This window comes from Pelophylax lessonae (assembly GCF_965119305.1).
Source record: "Pelophylax lessonae genome assembly, chromosome: 2".
Taxonomy (NCBI): Eukaryota; Metazoa; Chordata; class Amphibia; order Anura; family Ranidae; genus Pelophylax; species Pelophylax lessonae.
In genome coordinates this window covers 86,292,842-86,315,393 of record NC_138769.1, presented here as the reverse complement: position 1 = coordinate 86,315,393, position 22,552 = coordinate 86,292,842, and the positions used below count along the sequence as shown (strand labels likewise).

Genomic DNA, 22,552 nt, shown 5'->3' with positions numbered 1-22,552 from the left:
TTACACAGACTCCTCATTGGAGCTCAACTCCTTATCCAGCCATGTGTTTGAGCTCCGTGCTCCCTCCCACAGTCTGCGATCAGCGCTGCCATTACAAGTCCCCTCCTAACCTAATGCTGTCTGCAGTACTCCTGGCACCTCTGTTTGAGTTCACACGAGCTGGGACTACAGAGGCGGCATCGGGTATCAACATGCACTGACAGAATCGACTATCAGCGCACACTGGAAACAACATTGGGCCGTATACATCAGCTACAATGTTGGTTTGTGGCAGAACCACTTGGACCACCGCTGACCTAGAGCACTCAGAAAAAAATGGCATCCCCCCATCCTGCATATGGACTGTATTTTACGCTGTATGCATATAAACATTTGTTCTAACATCTCCAGCATACAAGTACCCTAATTGCCACTGCTTAGAGCCGACATGTCAATATCAGCAATGTGTCTGCACCACTGATTACACGCTATTGATGTTTACTTGTTGGAAGTTGAATATGTGTCAATTTCTGTGCACAATGACTAAAGCTGTTCAGCAGCTGGCAGCACCCAGTGGTTACGTTGGTGACACAATGCAGAATGATCTCGGCCTTAACTTTTTCAGAATGACTGAAAGCATGGAGTGAAATCTGGGAGACTGCCCACTGATTACACGCTATTGTTTACGTGTCGACTGCGAGCAGCAGTGGTGCGTCTCAGCTCATATGGACATGTACAGTCTGTTTGTCTGTTTTCATGTGCAACACGGACAACTTTTTGCTGCCAGCAAGATCCTATGTACAACAATATGCTTGTGTGCATGAGCCCTGGGAGCTATAGCGTAGCTGGTGAGTGGCAACTTAAGACCTGTCCTTGATTTTTATGGCTTATTTGTACTGCTGAAGCAAAGTCAACAAAGAAATCCAAACTATATGGAAAGAAATGGAACAGAAGAAGATGGCACACTTCCAGTGGATAAAAACTGCTTCTTTATTAAAAAATTGTGAAGATGAAAGACATGCCACACACTCAACACGTGGAGGATCAGAAGACGCGTTTCACTTTTCTGTGCTTAGAAGTGTGAAACGCGTCTGCTTACCCTCCACTGGGTTTGGTGTGTGTGGCATGTCTTTCATCTTCACGATTTTTCAATAAGAAGCAGTTTTTATCCACTGGAAGTGCCGCTATCTTCTTCTGTTCTATTTCGCATTGATGGGGTTTGCAGACCGAGGCAGACACCCAGGATTTCAGTCTGGTAGCTGAGGATTTTACAGGCAAGCCTTGGCGCAGTGCTCACTCTGTCTCTATATGGAAAGAACATTTATTTATGGAGATCCAAACCATCAGACCATAATAATGATATAATGTGACCATAAGAAGTCCAAAGAAATCTTGAAAGGTGAACGTCTCACTTCAGAGGGCCACCATGATGCACTTCCAAATCTATAAGTTCATATGAGTTAAAATAAATGGGTTTCTGTAAATAGTCGCTCTGTGAATTCCACCGCAATGTAGTGATCCACCACCAAGGATAGTGCAGGTATGCTTACCAGAAAGTATGGACCTATATACTCTTTGGCAATGAGTCAACAATGCTCGTGTAATTTCCAATCACATATAGTAAGATTCAACTGTACATTTATTAAGGAAACACCCGAGTCTTCTAAAGGAACCAGATATAGGTGAACTCCACTTTCACAGATCTGTACAAAATCGGAAGAAACAGCGCTGTAAATAATCATCAGTCCTAGATATCCAAAGGGTTTAATAAAAGCATGCAATGACCTGGACAGGAACTTGAGCTGCCGCGTTTCGTCAAATCCGACATCATCTAGGGGTTCACCTATATCTGGTTTATTATGTTGTACCACACTTTGTCAGTTGTGGTTCTAGCAGCTATTTATAGTCTATTAGTACAATATCTTTTTTTTTTTTTTCATTTATGGAGTTCTGTTACCAGAATTTGTTAAATCTCATGTTTCAGGCATTTTCTTGTACTGGTTGTATTTGAGGTAATGAAATGTGATGGTTTATATTGTCCTACAGTCACCGTTCTGATTACTAATTCTATAAGAACGCATGGTATTTTCTTACTGTATTAATGTCATTCATTTTATTATTTCCAGGGTTTTACACTATTTCTGCAGCGACTAAACTATCCAATGCTGAGATCTCTCAGAGACGCTCCGCGCTGTTTGATGAAGAAAAGGAGAGGCAATTATCCCTGAGTCCTCTTACTGAGAAGATAGAGGTGAAGTTTGTTGGGAAGACCAATCCAGGGACTACTTTTGTGTTGAACAAGGGAATCTCCACTGCATACAACTGTGCTATGCGTAAGTATGCGGCCTGTATGGACTTTAATGTGTATTAAACTCTGCCTTTGCTGAGAAGAAAGCTTCCGTCTTAAAGTGAGTTACATACAGTACTCTTATAGAAGTTTGTGCATGGGAAAAATTCTGTAAAGTGAGGATGCTCTGAAAAAAAAGTAGTTTTTATTTAAAAAGACTATTCTTTAAAAAATCATGAATACACATCACCTAGCTGAATGTGGAAATTGGGCGGAGAGTAATTATTTATCAAAGTAAAATTCCGTCAAAGTCCCCCTGAGAATAAAATGGCAAAAGTGAACCAAGTTTTAAAGGTGGACCCCATGGACGAGATGGATGGGGATTTTAGTGTGCCCAAGAGTATCAATTAGATAAAATACAGATTATAAAAATATAAATTTTATTGAAAGCCAGATAGGAAAAACATTATACGAGAATATAGAATCTAGAAGGTTTATTGCAGCACATCCTGTAATGCGATGGATCGACGTGTTTCACCCACACTTCGGGCTTCCTCAGGATCCAGATGTCGCTGGCTTTGGCTTTCTCAAAGTATCTATCTATCTATCTATCTATCTATCTATCTATCTATCTATCTATCTATCTATCTATCTATCTATCTATCTATCTATCTATCTATCTATCTATCTATCTATCTATCTATCTATCGAAACACCAAACTAAAATTCAACGGCCATGCCATAGAGCCTCTATTGATATTGTCAGAAATGTTCACAGCGTATGCGCAGAGAGAAGGCCCTCAAATGAATATAAATACCAATAGACCATAAGTGCAAGACACACAAGGCCCAAAAACACATAGCTACCAAGAATCATCACTGTTTAGAGCTACATGTCAAATAGAAGGAATATGTTCATCATATCTTACTGTCAGCATTGGTGCTGAATAGTGTGTTTCCTTTATATTGAAACACACTGTTCAGCATCCATGCAAAAAAAGTATTTAGTCAGCCACCAATTGTGCAAGTTCTCCCAAAAGATGAGAGAGAGGCCTGTAATTTTCATCATAGGTACACTTCAACTAGGAGAGACAGAAGGGGGGGGGGGAGAATCCAGAAAATCACATTGTAGGATTTCTAATCAATTAATTGGTAAATTCCTCTGTGAAATAAGTATTTGGTCACCTACTAACAAGCAAGATTTCTGGCTCGCACAGACCGGTAACTTCTTCTTTAACCACTTTAAGACCAGAGGATTTTCCTGCCTAACGTCCAGGCCACTTTTTTCAACTTGGCACTGCGCAAATTTAACTGACAATTGCGCGGTCATGCAATGCTGTACCCAAACAAAATTTACGTCTTTTCCCACAAATAGAGCTTTCTTTTGGTGGTATTTGATCACCTCTGCGGTTTTTATTTTCTGCGATTATTAATGAATAAAAAAAGAGCAAACATTTTGCGAAAAATTGACATTTTCTACTTGACTGTTAAAAAATATCCAATATATTCAATTTTTGTCATATATTTAGGCCAAAATGTATTTAGCTACATGTCTTTGACAAAAAAAATTCTTAATGATCGTATTTTTATCCACTTTAAGACCGGAAGATTTTACCCCCTTCCTGACCAGGCCATATTTGCAATTCGGCACTGCGTTATTTTAACAGACAATTGCGCAGTTGTGCGAGGCTGTACCCAAACAAAATTTATGTACTTTTTTCCTGACAAACAGAGCTTTCTTTTGGTGGTATTTGATCACCTGTGTGATTTTTAATTTTTGCGCTATAAACAAAATAAATAGCGACAATTTTGAAAAATAATTTTGAAGAAAAAAACATTTCCCAAAAACAGTAACATTTTTTTTATAACATTTTAGGCCAATTTGTTCGCAATAAGCATATTTTGATTGGTGTGCGAAAAAGTTATCGCGTTTACTAACTACAGGAAAGATTTATGTCATTTTTATTATTGTGGTTTTTTTTTTTTTTTGTTTTACTAGTAATGGCGATCTGCGATTTTTTTTTTTTTTTTGCGGGACTGTGACATTGCGGCTGACAGATCGGACCCCTAACTGCCATTTTTGACACTTTTGGGGGTACCAGTGACATTACTACAGTAATTAGTGCTAAAAATATGTACTGTTACTGTAATAATGACACTGGCAGGGAAGGGGGTTAACACTGTTGGTGATCAAGGGGTTAAATGTATGCCTCATGCTTACTGACGTGTGGGGGAGGGGGTTCTGTGACACAGACAGAGATTGTAGGTTCAGCTATGCTGAATCCTGTGATCTCTCCCTGTCTGTCACTGAGAAGATGCGCCTGCTTTGTTTACACAAGCGGGCGGATCTTCTCACACTTTCCCTGATGATCAGGGAAGAAAGGCGGCAGCCCGACTCCTGCTGTGTCTAAACACTGCGGGAGCGAGCCTCCGGGCAGCGCTCACGTGCCGTCGAAATCACTAGGAGTCCAGTGACTTAAGTCTACAACGCTAGACCCAGGGGAGCTGACCTGCCGCATTAGTATCACTGTGAACGGTCGGCAAGTGGTTAAAGTGTCACCTATGGAGATTTTTAAGTACTGTATGCCATTCCACGAGTGTGTGCAATTTTAAAGCATGACATGTTGGGTATCTATTTACTCGGCGTAACATCATCTTTCATATTATTATTATATATAAAAAAAAAATTGGGCTAACTTTACTGTTTTTTTTTTTTTTTTTTTTTAATTAATTGAAGTGTATTTTTTCCCAAAAAATTGCGTTTGAAAGACTGCTGCGCAAATACAGTCTGACATAAACTATTGCAATGACCGCCATTTTATTCCCCAGGATCTCTACTAAATAAAATAAATATACTGTACAGTGAAAAAGTATACCTGCGCTGCTTACAAAGCAAGCTAATAAATAGATCTCAATAAATATTGTGTATAAATAATATGTATAAAGTGCTAGTGCTCAACTTAAAATACACAATTCCTATGTCATAAATACCAATCAATATATATAAATATACATAAATACAAATATTATACACGTGAAGATAATAAATGTGAATAAAATCCTTCAATTAAACACGTGCTCAAATTGTGACAGTCTTTGTGCAAAACATAAGTCCAAAGTGCTGCGTGCTCGTAAAACTAGTGCCGGTGCTCTCTGTACACGAGTAGGTGCTCCCCTACTCACCAGAAGCCAAATAATACACCGCTTTCAGAATATCCTTAGGACGAGCCTTATTGGACCATCAACTCAACAGCTTTACTGTAGATCACACCATCCAGGTATTGCTCAAAAAAGAAAGAGATGCTGGCATCGTGAAGTATGTAACCACTTTATTCGATGCACACAATACAAGATACACTTACAATATGGCAAAGGTTCAAACGCCTAAAAATCAACCCACGGGTTGCCAATCCAAACGGCTGTTCTCATTCCCCGTGTCCCCCGTATGTCGGAAGGTGGATGCAGTCGGGCGTAGTATGTACTCGGACGAACGGCTTGACGCGTTTCGCTCCGCACTCAGAGCGTTATAACGTACGTACTACGTACTATGCCCGACTGCATCCACCTTCCGACATACGGGGACATACGTTTGGATTGGCAACCCGTGGGATGATTTTTAGGCGTTTGAACCTTTGCCATATTGTAAGTGTATCTTGTATTGTGTGCATCGAATAAAGTGGTTACATACTTCACAATGCCAGCATCTCTTTCTTTTTTGAGCAATACCTGGATGGTGTGATCTACAGTAAAGCTGTTGAGTTGATGGTCCAATAAGGCTCGTCCTAAGGATATTCTGAAAGCGGTGTATTATTTGGCTTCTGGTGAGTAGGGGTCCAGGAGGGGAGCACCTACTCGTGTACAGAGAGCACCGGCACTAGTTTTACGAGCACGCAGCACTTTGGACTTATGTTTTGCACAAAGACTGTCACAATTTGAGCACGTGTTTAATTGAAGGATTTTATTCACATTTATTATCTTCACGTGTATAATATTTGTATTTATGTATGTGTATATATATATATATATATATATATATATTGATTGGTATTTATGACATAGGAATTGTGTATTTTAAGTTGAGCACTAGCACTTTATACATATTATTTATACACAATATTTATTGAGATCTATTTATTAGTTTGCTTTGTAAGCAGCGCAGGTATACTTTTTCACTATACACTTCTTAAAGGTACACCACCTTTTATACCAGCAGCAGCCTACTATACAGTGTTATCAGAACAATTGTAATCCTCAGCGCTAGCCTATAATCCTTATAAAATAAATATACTGTTAAAAAAATTAAAGGAACACTTTGAAAACACATCAGATCTCAATTGAGAAAAACATAATGCTGGATATCTGTACTGATATGGACTTGGTAATGTGTTAGGAATGAAAAGATGCCACATCGTTTAATGGAAATGAAAATTATCAACCTACAGAGGGCTGAATTCAAAGACCCCAAAAATCTAAGTGAAAAAATTATGCAGCAGGCTAGTCCATTTTGCCCTCATTTCATTGCAGCAACTCGAAATGTTACTCAGTAGTTTGTATGGCCCCTCCAACGTGCTTGTATCCATGCCTGACAATAACAGGGCATGCTCCTTTTGAGACGACGGATGGTGTCTGGATGTATTTCCTACCAGATCTGAACCAGGACATCACTGAGCTCCTGAACAGACTGAGGTGTAACATGGCGGCATCGGATGGACCAAAGCAGAATGTCCCAGAGGTGTTCTATTGGATTTAGGTCAGGCGAGCATGAGGGTCATTCATTGGTATCAATTCCTTAATCCTCCGGGAACTGGCTTCATACTCTGGCCACATGAGGCTGGGCATTGTCGTGCACCAGGAGGAACTCCGGACACCCTGCACCTGCGGTAGGGTCTGACAATGGGTCCAAAGACTTAATCCTAATACCTAATGGCAGTCAGGGTGCCATTGTGTAGCCTGTAGAGGTCTGTGCGTCCCTCCATGGATATGCTTCCCCAAAACATCACTGACCCACCACCAAACTGGTCATGCTGAACAATGTTACAGGCAGCATAATGTCCTCCATGATTTCTCCAGATCCTTTCTCATCTGTCACATGTACTCAGGGTGAACCTGCACTCATCTGTAAAAATCACAGGGCGCCAGTGGTGGACCTGCCAATTCTGGTGTTCAATGGCAAATGCCAATCGAGCTCCACGTTGCCAGGCAGTGAGCACAAGGCCCAATAGAGGATATTGGGCCATCAGGCCACCCTCATGAAGTCTGTTTCTAAATTGTTTGGTCAGAGACATTCACACCAGTGGCCTGCTGGAGGTCATTTTGTAGGGCTCTTGCAGTGCTCATGCTGTTCCTCCTTGCACAAAGAAGCAGATACCGGTCCTGCTGATGGGTTAAGGACCTTCTTTGGCCCTGTCCAGCTCTCCTAGAGTAACTGCCTGTCTCCTGGAATCTCCTCCATGCTCTTGAGACTGTGCTGGGAGACTGCAAACCATCTGGCAATGGCACGTATTGATGTGCCATCCTGGAGGAGCTGGACTGCCTGTGCAACCTCTATAGGGTCCAGGTATCACCTCATGCTACCAGTAGTGACACTGACCCTAGCCAGATGCAAAACTAGTAAAAAACAGTCAGAAAAGAGGAGTAGGGAAAAATATTTCTGTGGCCTCCACCTGTAAAATCATTCTGTTTTGGAGGTCATCTCGTTGTTGCCCATCTAGTGCCCCTGTTAATTTATCTCCACAGCAGCTGAAACTGATTACCAACCCCATCTGCTACTTAACTGACCAGATCAAAATCCCAGGAGTTAGACTTGATGCTCTGCTCGGATTAAAAAGTGTTCCTTTAATTTTTTTGAGCAGTGTATGTATACATATACATACACCATATCTCACAAAAGTGAGTACACCCCTCACATTTTTGTAAATATATTATTATATCTTTTCATGTGACAACACCTGTAGAAATTACACTTTGCTACAATGTAAAGTAGTGAGTGTACAGCTTGTATAACAGTGTAAATTTACTGTCCCCTCAAAATAACGCCACACGCAGCCATTAATGTCTAAACCGCTGGCAACAAAAGTGAGTATACCCCTAAGTGGAAATGTACAAATTGGGCCCAAAGTGTCAATTTTTTGTGTGGCCACCATTATTTTCCAGCACTGCCTTGGCATGGAGTTCACCAGAGCTTCACAAGTTGCAACTGGAGTCCTCTTCCACTCCATGACGGCATCACAGAGCTGGTGGATGTTAGAGACTTTGCACTCCTCCACCTTCCATTTGAGGATGCCCCACAGATGCTCCTTTGGGTTTAGGTCTGGAGACATGCTTGGCCAGTCCATCACCTTTACTCTCATCTTACAGTAGATGTTGGCATTCATGGTTCCCTCAATGGAACTGTATCTTCCCAGTGCCGGCAGCACTCATGCAGCCCCAGACCATGACACTCCCACCACCATGCTTGACTGTAGGCAAGAAACACTTGTCTTTGTACTCCTCAACTGGATGCCACCACACACGCTTGACACCATCTGAACCAAATACATTTATCTTGGTCTCATCAGACCACAGGACATGGTTCTAGTAATCCATGTCCTAAGTCTGCTTGTCTTCAATCTTTAGAAGATCTTTAGAAGAGGCTTCCTTCTGGGATGACAGCCATGCAGACCAATTTGATGCAGTGTGCGGCATATGGTCTAAGCACTGACAGGCTGAACCCCCACCCCTTCCACGTCTGCAACACTCATTCATCTATTTCCCAAAGACAACCTCTGGATATGACGCTGAGCATGTGCACTCAACGTCTTTGGTGGACCATGGCGAGTCCTGTTCTGAGTGGAACCTGTCCTGTTAAACCGCTGTATGGTCTTGGCCACCGTGCTGCATCTCAGTTTCGGGGTCTTGGCAATCTTCTTATAGCCTAGGCCATCTTTATGTAGAGCAACAATTTTTTTCAGATCCTCAGAGAGTTCATGAGGTGCCATGTTGAACTTCCAGTGACCAGTATGAGAGAGTGAAAGCGATAACACCAAGTTTAACACCTGCTCCCATTCACACCTGAGACCTTGTAACACTAACAAGTCACATGACAGCGGGGTGGGAAAATGGCTAATTGGGCCCAATTTGGACAATGTCACTTAGGGGTGTACTCACTTTTGTTGCCAGCGGTTTAGACATTAATGGCTGTGTGTTGATTTATTTTGAGGGGACAGCAAATTTACACTGTTATGCAAGCTGTACACTCACTACTTTACATTGTAGCAAAGTGTAATTTCTTCAGTATTGTCACATGAAAGATATAATCAAATATTTACAGAAATGTAAGGGGTGTACTCACTTTCGTGAGATACTGTACCTCCTGGGACTGCGTCTTTTTTTCTGCCTAGTGTCCTACTCCTGTAGGGGACAGTAAAACACAATGGTTCAAAAATCCTGAAGAGCTGCGTCTGTCAATGAACGAAAGGGAGAGCTTTTTTTTTTTTTTTTTTTTTTTTTTTTTTTCTTTCTAAAGCAGAATTTAGTGTCACTTTAACTGTGAATACCCAGTTATGTGTTAGCTAATTAATCTAGTAGAGACTGCTTTGTTTAGTGAATGTCTATCACTTTCATATACCAATCATAAATCTCGCACAAGTACATTTATAATTGGTTTAAGTGACATTAAAGGTTTTTTTTTTTTTTTTTTATAAGCAAACAAACATGTTTATACTTACCTGCTCTGTGCAGTAGTTTTGCACAGAGCAGCCCCCATCTTTCTCTGTTTGTGCCCCCCACCAGCACTCCAGGCCCCTCTCTCCTGCCTAGTGCTCCTATAGCAAGCAGCTTGCTATGGGTGCACCTGAGCAGGCTCGCTTCCGAGCCGCTGCTCTTCGTGTCCATTCACACATGGAGTACTGCAGGGCCCCGCCCCTGCTTTCTTATTGGCCCATTGGCTGTGATTGACAGTAGCGGGAGCCAATGGCTAACACTGCTGTCTCAGCCAGTGACAAGGGAGAGTGGAGGCTCTCATGCACATCGCTGGATCGCGATGGGACTTGGCACACCAAAGGTTTTTTACCTTCATGCGTAGACAGAAAAACCTTGAGCCTTTACAACCACTTTAATCAACTGATTTTATTTATTATGATTATTTATCAGATATTTAATGTTTTATCTATCACACTTTTATAGGGACACCATTTATCTTCCTATGACAGATCGATAGGTTTCAGTCACATCATTTGAGCTCTTACATTCTTCTCTCCTAGTATCATATGACATCAAATCTGGGAATCTCTGTGGGAATGCATTGTTAGGACAGTTTTCTCTGTATGTCGTAATTGCTATGATGTTAAAGGTAATGCTTGAAAGGAGGGAGGGATGGGGAGCTTGCAGCATGATTTGGGGTTTAGATAGGGAGGGATGGGGAGATTGCAGGATGATTTAGATAGGGAGGGATGGAGAGATTGCAGGATGATTTGGGGTTTAGATAGGGAGGGATGGGGAGATTGCAGGATGATTTGGGGTTTAGATAGGGAGGGATGGGGAGATTGCAGGATGATTTGGGGTTTAGATAGGGAGGGATGGGGAGATTGCAGGATGATTTGGGGTTTAGATAGGGAGGGACAGAGGTCTTTTGAGGGGGAAGCAAGAGAATGGAAAACCAGTGGAAAAAAAAGTTAGAATGGGATTGGAGGCTGGGAACTCCTCTCATTGTTATGAGAGAGATTTTAAAGTAAAACCAAAGGACCCAGAATTGGATGCAATTCTCTAATCTATCATTTTATTTCTCATAATATATTCTATTTCTGTAACCCACAGAAATATAATATATTTATATATGTTGGGGCTTGCTGGGAGCACAGGGAGTAAGGAATTGAGTTCTTGTTTCCCTGATGGGTATAAACAGGGGACTAGGTGTGTATTGTGATCCAAAACCACCTTTTAAAAGTCCCCTAATTAAATGGATTGCTAGATGTCTGAAGCATGAACAGAAATCATCCCTCCCCTGTTGTTATGATTTATTATTCATGATTTATATAGCACCAAAAGTTTGTGCAGCACTCTACAAGAGGGCAGGGCAAGACAGTACAATTACAAGACAATTCAATACAGGAGGAATTGCAGAACCCTGCTCGTAAGAGCTTACAATCTAAGAGGCAGGCTCAAGTGATACAAAAGGTAATAACTGTGGGGAATGAGCTGATGGCGAAAATAAAAGTATAGTTGTTAGGTGGGTAAGGATGGGCTTCTCTGAAGAGAAGGGTTTTCAGGGAATGCCTAAAAGTGGTCACAGTAGGAGATGGTAGGACCTATTGGGGTAGAGAGTTCCACAGGATGGGAGAGGCTCGGGAGAAGTCCTGGAGGTCACGGCAGTTACATGGTACTGGAAGCGAGCCGGTACACTGATCAGTCATCGGATGTGTTCGGTGGCCACAGCCAGTGACAGATCGCGCTGCTGAGTGGCACTTTTGGAGAGGACGTCATATGTTGTCCGCTCAGGATGGTAAAGCCATCGCCCAGCTGTCATAAAGCTATAGGCCTGGCGGGACGGTGTTAACACTCCCTCCCACTCAAAAGTTTTTTGCTTGTGCTAGAGTCATCAGTAAGGTATCTGTATATCGCTATTATATCCCCTCTCAAGCGTCTCTTCTCTAGGGAGATTAAGTTCTTTGCTTGTAGTCATAGCTGATGTCCTCCATTCTCTTTATTAGCTTTGTTGCCCTTCTCTGGACTCTCTCCAGTTCCAGCACATCCTTCTTGAAGACCGGTGCCCAGAACTGGAAGGCATACTCTAATGCGGCCGGACCAGAGTCTTGTAAAGTCGCAGAATTATTGTTTTATCTCGAGTGAATCGCCTTTTTTTTTGCATACTAATATTCAGTTTGCTTTGCTTGCAGCAGCTTGGCATTGCTTGCCATTGCTAAGCCTATCTACTGGGACCCCCATTATTCACTGTATTATCCTTTACGGTGTTCAGAAAGGTGGGGTCCAGCAAGAACTTTTTAAACCTGACGTATGAGGGTGATCAGTGCTTTTTTTAGGAGGGGGGGGGGGGGTTGTCAGTAGAAAGGCAGTGATTGAAGATGTGAGTTAGAGAGCTTACAATACGTCCACTTTAATATTTAAAGAATTATTAAAACACCCTAGCTAAAGAAAAAAACATTTATTGCGGCAGACATCAGCAATTTCCATGTTGGCTGTGTGCAAATAGAAGGTTAATCTAATTAGTGGCGACCCAGACAGCAATAAAATCTGACAGGAGCTCTAATCCTTCCACACACTCGCCAAAAAGAAAAAAAGAATCTTGGCTATATGTATACTTTAAAATGGCCACTAGAGGGCGAAAACATCCCACGGATGGAAAACCATCTCCTATTCTGTGAGCTGAACGTAAAGTGAAATCCTGCTAGTAGTTTTAAATAATAGAAAATAGTTTTCTGCTATCATTACTACTTCACAATTCTTCTCTGGACAAAGAGGATTGTCATTTCAGTTTAATATGGATTGCTGCCGATTTTACAAGTGTTCTGGTACAGGTGAAAAAAATAAAAAGTTTAGTCTACGCTCCGAAGTGTCATTCAAAAACCAGAGCTTTAAACCTTGCGTATTATGTATTCTACCCCATTTATAAGCAAAGGAAAACCTTTTATGTAAAAGTAACAGATCTTTCCTCCTTTTGCAGTTTGGAAATATGGATATATATATATATATATATATATATATATATATATATATATATATATATATATATATATATATAATGTTTTTTTTTTTTCAGGCAGATTATAAAATGAAATGATGCATCTTATTATGGGCAACCTATATTATTTTACATATTTTGTGGTGGTAATTTTTTTTTTGAACTGTAAATCAGTTACCAGCCTTATATTCAGAGAAATTACTATATACACAATAAATGTGAACTGATTTGCATATGGAAAACAACTGTAATCCTGTTTATTCAGCCTCTATTGTATACACTTGTACAGGTTAGAGTCCCAATTGGGACAGAAGCTGGTAAACCTTCCAATTTGTCTCGGGGCTCATGCACACAGACGTACCTGCGGGCGTGTGGCTGTACACCATAACATGCGCTTGAATTTGTGGTGCCTGGAAGCTCTAGCTGCTGTGTGGTTCTGCCCATAGGAATGAATTATGGAATATGAAGTTCTGCATTTAGGAAAATATAGAAAAACCAAATAATACCACGCTAGTGACTTTAGATCATAAGTGAGCAGCCAGCACAGAAGAAGACAGTCTGTATATGAAATTTAAAACAAAATGTGCGGCGCTATTATAACCTAGATAGCTCTAGAGATTAAAAAATGTGTATAAAATCACAAAACAATAATGAATAACTGACAATAGATATCCATAATTATCTTTACAAAAATCCATAGTATAACTATGAAAATAATGGAACATAATGCATGTGATGCAGTGAGCTACAAGTTAATACAATGATACATATTAACTGTACCGTGACATTTATTTAGGTGATGGAAAAAGAAAAAAAGTTCCACAATTCAAAAAGTCCAAACTGATGTGAAAATGTGAATCTTCAAGAAGTGATCCAAGTGAATGTTGAATGACACTGTGAATAGATCAACCACCACTGACATCAAGGAGGGTTACCAGAACAAATAGACCCAGTTTGGCATACGCCTATCCGGGTCAACAGAAGCAGTGGTGTATATACACCTAGTAGGAAGGGGAGAAGGTAGTTGAAATCTTTCACAACGCTTTCCACTTTGCTCTCTGCACACCTGATCTTCCACCATCAATGGAAACAGCTCAGTAAGCAGTCCACCGAGTCACAAAAAGGCATGGATAAAGTCTTCTCCAGTTAAGCTCAATCAATGAATAATCCAGAGGAAAAAGACCTCCACATAGTGTAAAACCAATACATTAAGGGATTTATTAAAAGTTAAGAACGCTTACAATTGAGTATATAAAAAGCGCTTTCAATCATGTTTTTCTGTAGACCACATGGAAGGCAATGGCATAAATGGAGCTCGACCCGACGCGTTTCGTCTAACGACATCTGGGGTCTTGTTAGACGAAACGCATCGGGTCGAGCTCCATTTAGGCCATTGCGTTACATGTGGTCTCCAGAAAAACTTGATTGAAAGTGCTTTTTTATCTACTCCATTTTAAGTGTTCTTAACCATTAATAAATCCATTACTGTCTGGTTTTACACTATGTGGAGGTCTTTTGTCTTTTTCCTCTGGATTATTCATTGATTGAGCTTAACTGGAGAAGACTTTATCCATGCCTTTTTGTGACTCGGTGGACCCCTTACTGAGCTGTTTCCATTGATGATGGAAGTGGAGTATTGAGGTGTGTGGAGAGCAGAGTGGAAAGCAGTGTGAAAGATTTCAACTACCTTCTCCCCATCCTACTAGGTGTATACACCACTGCTTCTGTTGACCCAGATAGGCATATGCCAAACTGGGTCTATTTGTTCCAGGAAGCCTCCTTGATGTCAGTGGTGGTTGATCTATTCACAGTGTCATTCAATATTCACTTGGATCACTTATTGAAGATTCACGTTTTCACATCAGTTTGGACTTTTTGAATTGTGGAACTTTTTTTTTTTTTTTTTTTTTTCTTTTTCCATCACCTTAATAATGTTACGGTACATTTTAATATGTACCATTGTATTAACTTGAAGCTCACTGCATCACATGCCTTATGTTCCATTATTTTCATAGTTCTACCATGGATTTATATAAAGATAATAGTTATTGATATCTATTGTCAGTTATTCATTATTGTTTTGTGATTTTATACACATTTATTTTTTAATCCTTAGAGCTATCTAGGATATAATAGCGCCACACATTTTGTTTTAATTTAGGAAAATATGGCTATACATATGCACATGCAAGTACCGCCGCTTACACACATGTACTGTGTATTTTGTAATTCATTCCTATGGGCAGCGTTACGCAGCGCTCCTCCTCACCATAAATACAGCTATTGTATGCTGTAGGGCCATTTGCCTGCAAAGACGTACATTTCCATGAGCCTTAGGTTTGTGGGAATAGGCCCACAAAAACGCATGTAGTACATGTAAACTCTATCCCATTAGTGTGTCTAATGGGAAATGAACCCAAGATCCCAGCGCTGCAAGACAAGAGTGCTCTGTCAGCAATTTGGTCAGGGGCCAGTTGATCCATTATTATCTAGCTTGTACAAGAAACCTGGAAGAGCACCAAACAAACCTTGTGGGAGAACATGCATGTTCTTGCAGACAGACTTTCTGGTGAGAATTAACACCAGTACCCCAGTGCTGCAGGCTACAGTGATGAAATAAGGTTTCTATTTTCTCCTTTGATCAGAAGTTTATGCAAATAGCAGCCAATCTGGTTTTACCTTTTGACTTTGTGGGTAACTGAAAGAAGAATTCTGAAGTCTCAGGAGGCGACTTCCCCACTTTTTATAAAATCATAGAAGCGCCACAATCCTGTCCAGGTAACTTAGTGTAGACTTTAAAACAGCCTGACCCCATGAGTCTCCACCAAAGCCATGCACCCTGACATGTTTCACTCCGCCCACAGGAGCCTAATAAACCCTATGATTAAACTCCGTTGGATGTAGCCAACCAGGTCAGGGGGCGTAGCTTTGGCTGAGACTCATGGGCTGAGGCTGCTTTCAAGTCTACGCTAGTTTGGCTTGATAGGAGTACAACTCCTTCTTTGGCTTTATAAATACAAGTGGTGAGGCTGTACCCAGAGACCTATGGGAATTCTTTCAGTTACTCACAAAATCAAAAGATTTTATACATACATCGCTTCGGATGAGCACCTTCGGCTGCCTGCACCGTTCTTCCTGGGTACTTGGTTTCCCCAGCTTTAGTGGCATTCATAAGCTAGCACCAAGCTCACCACTTGCATGCTGAGTTATTATTCTCCACTTTTATCAAAGCAGCCCCTATGGCTATGAGTCAGTGATTTAAGATCTTTATTTTATCTCCCCAAACTGGAGCTTAAAGTGGTTCTAAAGGCTTGTATGCATGAAGGTAAAAAACCTTCCCTGTGCAGCAGCCCCCCTAATACTTTCCTGAGCCCCATCGCGATCCAGAGATGTGCACAAAAGCCTCGGCTCTGCAGGGACTCTTCCTCATTTGGCTCCCGCTGCTTTCAATCACAGCCAGTGAGGCAAGGAGGGGAGAGAGTGGCCGGGCCGAACCGTGGCTCTCTGTGTGAATGGCTTGGGAGCAAACCTACTTGCGGGCCCCCACAGCAAGCTGCTTGCTTTGGGGGCACTCAGCAGGGGGGAGGGGCCAGGAGCGCAAGCTGGGCACCCGAGAAGAGGAAGGTCAGGGCTGCTGTGTGTAAAACCACTGCACAGAGTAGGTTAGTATGACATGGTTGTTATTTAAAAAAAAAAAAAAAATTGTTTTTAGTATCACTTTTAAGAGTTCCTTTTGCATTAGTATAAAAAGCCTTCTGTGTGCAGCAGCCCCCGTCAGCACCCCCGAATACCTACCTGAGCCCTATCTGTGTCCAGCGATGTCCACAAGTCCCTCGGCCATTCCAGACTCTCCCTCCTGATTGGCTGAGACACAGCCGTGGCGCCATTTGCTCCCACAGCTGTCAATCAAAGTCAGCTAAGAGAGAGAGAGCAGGGCTGAACCGCAGCTCTGTGTCTGAATGGACACACGGAGCTGTAGCTTGGCTCGGGTGCCCCCATAGCAAGCTGCTGACAGTGGGGGCACTCAACAGGAGGGAGGTGCCAGGAGCCGAGAAGTCGGACCCGAGAAGAGGAGGATGTGGGCTGCTCTGTGCAAAACCAACTGCATAAGGCAAGTATATGTTTTTTGAAAAAAAACAGAGACTGTACAATCACTTGAGGGGTTCAACAAAAATGATCAAAGCTTTCTCTACACACTGGTTCTGTATAAACATGGACTTGGGCGTCGTCCGACCTCATCTCTAACCCAAACATCCAAATTCCGCATATGTAAATCCAGTCATGAAAAATCATAGAAGTTTTAACGTGTTCATTTAAAGTAGAATTCCAGCCTAACGCCAGCTATGTTTAAAAATGTAGCTCCCCCTCTTACTACCTACCCTGCCTAATGTGTAAAAAAAAAAAAAAAATCCACTGTGGTTGGGTCACGTGATCCCCGTTGATAGGGAGCAGCAGCTGCAGGAGAAAGGAGGGAGCGCTGACAAAGGAGTCTATGGGCGATATCCTGGCTTCCAGAATTCATGGGTTTCGTCAAGGAATTCCACTTTAATTTCAAAAGGTATTTTAATACTTTTAAATCTGTACCTTCTTTTAAAAAAATACTTGGTGATCCTGCCATGAAGGCACTGCCTCGTCTGCATTGTTACCCTATTACAAGCTAATGCAAGCATGGTCCACTGTTGTCACCAGCAGAAAACCCACCATGTAAAATCTAGTGGAGCCATCAATGCAGGAAGTGGTGGCTTAGAGGCTTTAGGAGATCGGCGTCCTGTAACAGATCGGCACAAAAAGTGAACCCCCCCCCCCCAAGCATAATAAAAATGCTCTTTTCTTATGGTTAATAGTGCTTTATCAAACTAAATATTGTCCAAGTAGGGTTTTTATCTACTTTAAAACATAATATGAAGCAGTATCATATGCACACTTCATCAAAATTGTGGCAGTCGGCACAAAGACATCGACTCCCTGTTATATAAATTTAATGAGATGGGTAAAAGATGGCTTCAGCTCCTGTTCTCCACCTGTAGAGAATGCCCCAAAAAGAGCGAAATGCAGTTCTCTTCAGGTGGAGAACAGGAGCTGAAGCCATCTTTTACTCATCTCATTACATTTATGCAACAGGGAGAATTGGTGTCTTGTGTGCAGGCGGCCACCATTTTGTTGAAGTTTACTGACAAGCCAATTTTGTCTGTCTTGCACCAGTCTTTTCTCACGCTGATCTGACTGACCCAGGTTTGGAGGGCCATTTGAGCGGTACTGTCTCCATTGTTTTGCGCATCATATGCACACTGTCACATGGGAGAATAGCGCTTGATTAACACATTTTGCGCGTGGTATATTGTCCCGGCTCTATGGATCAGGCTTTTTGTGTTAAAGCCCGTACACCCGATACGAAAATCGGAAGTAAAATTTCGTCCGATGAACGATCTGCCGATTTTTCTGATAGTATAGTGCTTTGGATTGCCGATTTACGAATTTTCGGACGACAAAATCTGGATGTGCAGGCTATAAAATTTTTATCATACGTCAACACAACGTCCGATTTTCGTTTAATTAGTGCAGTTTTCGTCCAAAAAAAATCATAAGAGCAAGACTAGGCATGCTCAGAAACGAAAGAACACATACAAAACAATTCAACACATGACATCACTTCTGGAGTTGAATTCGGTCGTACGGGAATTTTCGTATGAAAGTAACCTCTTCACTTTCCATATGAGACTTGCATGCAAGGAAAAACGGATGAAAGATCGTCCGATAATCTGATCAGGTGTACGAGGCTTTAGGCAGAGCTCCCATTTAAAATATTCTCAGCCATCCAGAGCCATGCTGCCCATGAGCCTAGTTAAGGCAACACGTGTGGAGGTGCGGTGGGGGGTGGTACTGAGGCTGTAGTGTTCATACCAGATGCTTTGTCCTCTTTAGCCATGTGTTTGCTCAGAACTGCACAACGTCACTGGCCACTGCATGCACCGAAGCGACCAATGACACTGTACAATCTGGCCCCCTGTGTCCTAGCAACCATAGATGCTGTGCAGCCAGGTTGCTAGAATTCTAGGATACTGTGTTTGATGGGGGGGGGGGGGGGCAGGACCCTATTACGGTCCTGCCACCGTTGACACACCAACACACTTCTGTTCTGCTTTGTCTGTCCTTGTGACACTCATTAGAGCCCTCCAAAAATGTTCTCTGTGCTTGGCTTCCGTAAAACTGTATTGAAAAATTTTAGAAAGGGCCAGAAAATATTTCTGCAAAAAGCAGTATAGGTTTCTTTTTAAAATATGTATCTTCCTTTTTCGAACGCTTGGAAGTAAAAATTGATTCTACAAAGCTTTAAACTGCATTAATCTGTTGCATTGAATGCCATGAAATTACCATACAAATGACTTTTCTTTTTTTTTTTTTTTCCTTTTTGTTATTTTCCTACAATTTCGTGGCAGTGCAAGTGTTTGCAAGATATTTAATTTACTCCATGAGCCGTGCTGTGAGTCACTTATTAAGTGTTTGCAGTCATGGTCAGTTCACAAATCACAATTCTACTCTATCCTGGAGTTGTGCCGTAACATCAGACTGTAGGAGCTGTTAATGGACTGCGTCCTGCAGAACGTGGGACTCCAGTGAAATCTTCAGTTTTTCCCTTTAGCCTTGCCCTCAATCCTGAGTTGAGATTTGGCCTTTGGTCTTCTTTCTTCGACATCTATCATAGCAGCCGTGTTCTGTAGCCTTCAGATATTTGAGTTGTCAGCATGTTCTGTTTATACAGTACCAAATGTAACTTGTAAGTTGGAGGAATTATGATACTTTTTGCTTTCCTACTGTTACATGCCTTGAAGTATCACATAGGATTAAATTTTCTGCAGCGGCGTTGAGAGCTCCTGGTAATGGCTCTGTGGGTATGCAGGTCAGTTTATTATTTTCTGCGGCTGCCATATTTCAAGCCCAACTTCAGCTTGGGCAGAAACGTAAAAAAAATTAGCCCATGGCATCTTTAAAAATAAAAAAACCTTAATGTCGGTCGGCCGCCAATGAAGCAAACTGACGTGACCGTTTGAGATGGCAGACAGTGGGGGAGGGGGTCACATTAAAGCTGGTTTGTCCATACCAAACACTCTGTCCTCAATGAGACCCAGTCATGCTGTCCTTTTATACATGGGGAAGTCTTACTTGGCTGGCTGCTAGGATGATGGGACCACCTGCCCCTTAATGACCAACGGCAGCATGCAGCCCACCCACCGGCATCCTAACAACCAATGATGCACATCCTCACAGCTTCTACATATATACAGTACTCAACATAAACCAGTACACCCTTTTGAAAAAGTAATTTCACAAATTTTAATACATGTTTCAATGAACACAAGAACAATTTCAAAATTTTGACAAAACTGAGTTTTATAGAACATTTGTTTAGCTCGGTACATGAAAGTAAGGTTAATAATATGACAGATTACAAAGTCTTCAGTTTTACTCAATTTAGTTGATGCAAGAATGGATACACCATTTAAAAAATGTACTACATCTAGTATTTTGTATGAGCTCCATGATTTGTAAGGACAGCACCAAGTCTTCGAGGCATGGAATAAACAAGCTGGCGATATATTGCAACATCTTTTTCCATTCTTTAAGAACGACCTCCTTTTAGAGCCTTGATGCTGGATGGAGAGTGATGCTTAACTTGTCTCTTCAGAATTAACCATAGGTGTTTGCGTTCACATCCAGACATACTTGGACACTGAATCACTTTCACACTGCTCTTCAGAAACACAACAGTGGCCTTAGATGTGTGTTTTGGATCATTGTCATGTTGGAAAAGTGCATGACGACCAAGGGTACAGAATGATGGTAGCATCTTCTCTTTCATTATAGAGCAGTACATCTGTGAATTCATGATATCGTCAATGAAATGCTGCTCCCTGACACCATCAGCGCTCATGCAGCCCCACAGAAGGACACCCACCATTTTTTCACTGTAGGCCCCATGCATTTTTCTTTGTACTCCTCACCTTTGGGACGTTAAATGTTTTTGAAACTGATGGCTTCAACGCTGTATATCTTGGTCTCCTCACTCCAGAGTACAGAGTCCAAGTAGTCATCTTGGGCCCTGGCAAATTCTAGGTGGACTTTTTTGTGCATAGACTTTAGGAGAGGCTTCCTTCGTGGACCCATGCGTGGCATTCCTCTGCAGTGCACGCCGTATTGTTTCCCAGGAAAACAATCACCCCAGTTTGGCTTTCTACTTCTTTAGCTAACTGCAGTGAACTTGCGTGGTGAGATTTTCTTCATCCCTTCTCATCAGAAGACGCGCCTGTCGAGGTGTTAACTTCCATTGACGGCCTGGATGTCTCTGTGAGATGGTTGCAGTTCCATATTTGTTAAATTTTTGTATCACTTTTGCTACAGTATTCTGACTGATAAGTGAAGCTTTGCTGATCTTCTTGTAGCCTTCACCTTTCTTGCATAAAGAAATTATTTTCTTTCTCAGGCCTTCTGACATTTCTCATCCATGTGGTGCCATTGCTGACAACAGTAAATGGGAAGGGGTTTTCTTTAAGTAACGCCCTTTTATAGTGAACTGTCTGCTGGACACATGTAGGGCTGGGCGATTTTGCCTAAAAAAAAAATCTTCGATTTTTAAAGAAAAATTCGAGTTTCGATTTTTTTTTTTTTCCAATGCACTTAAAAAATGACTTCAGACATCAGATATAGTGTCAAAAGTGCAACTTTATTGCTATTTTAACTCCTCAAGAGTTAAAATACGTAGAATCCGAAAACAATAGACTACTAGACATTAGACAGTAAAAGAAGACGCGGGGGCGTCGCGCTGAGCGGGGAGGGAGGAGAGCTCACTGTGTTGAGGGAGGACTGAGGAAGGAGAAGCGCTGTATATGTGTGTCTGACTCTGACGGACCACCGCCGCGCCTGGATGTTGTGACGTCAGCTGCGGGCGGTGCGTCTGTACAGGGGCTGCGCTGTGATAGGTACAGTCCAGAGAACGAGTCCACAGTAACCGGCCACCTTTTTTAGTTTGACTTTGAAACTATTTTTTTTTTTTTTCAAAAATTTGAGTTTTTTCTACAATAGTTTTTTCTGCCTTGTGCAGCCAGCCCCGGGCCCCGCATAACTACACACACCCTGGGCCTGGGCTCCAGCCAGCTCCTAGCCCGCCGCACAGGAACCAAACTCCCCAGTAACGTTTAGTTTAATTTGAAACTGTTTTTTTTTTTTTAAACTCAAGTTTTTTGTACAATACTTTTTTCTTCAATTTTTTATTTTTTTTATTTTTCAATTTTTATAATTTTAATTACAAGATCCTGGAATAAAGTACAATCTTCTGATAGTTCATCTTGGGATCCTTTTAGTCCTTCTTTTTACCAGCACCCACGCTTGCTTTGGCTGTGCCCCTGACTTTCTTCATTCTGTTTTTCCTTTCTTTACGTTGTTTTCTAGAAGTCTTTTTCTTCTCATATAGGCTATGCCTGGCAAGTCTGTGTTTGGGCTCGTTTTTGTGCAACCACCGAACTCCCCACCGCCGCGCCCAGATGTGACGTCAGGGGCGGGCGGTGCGTCTGTACAGGCCGGGGCTGCGGCGCGCTGTGATAGGTACAGTCTCCCCG

At 41.8% G+C, this 22,552-nt stretch overlaps 1 protein-coding gene across 1 annotated transcript in view; it reads left to right on the top strand.

The window, feature by feature from the left end:
• Nucleotides 1–22,552, top strand: part of MRPL39 (mitochondrial ribosomal protein L39) — a 213,157-nt gene that overhangs the window by 4,482 nt on the left and 186,123 nt on the right. Inside the window, exon 2 of the mRNA XM_082247091.1 lies at nt 2,106–2,312. Coding sequence (XP_082103217.1) covers nt 2,106–2,312 — 207 coding nt within the window. The remainder of the gene's footprint in view (nt 1–2,105; nt 2,313–22,552) is intronic.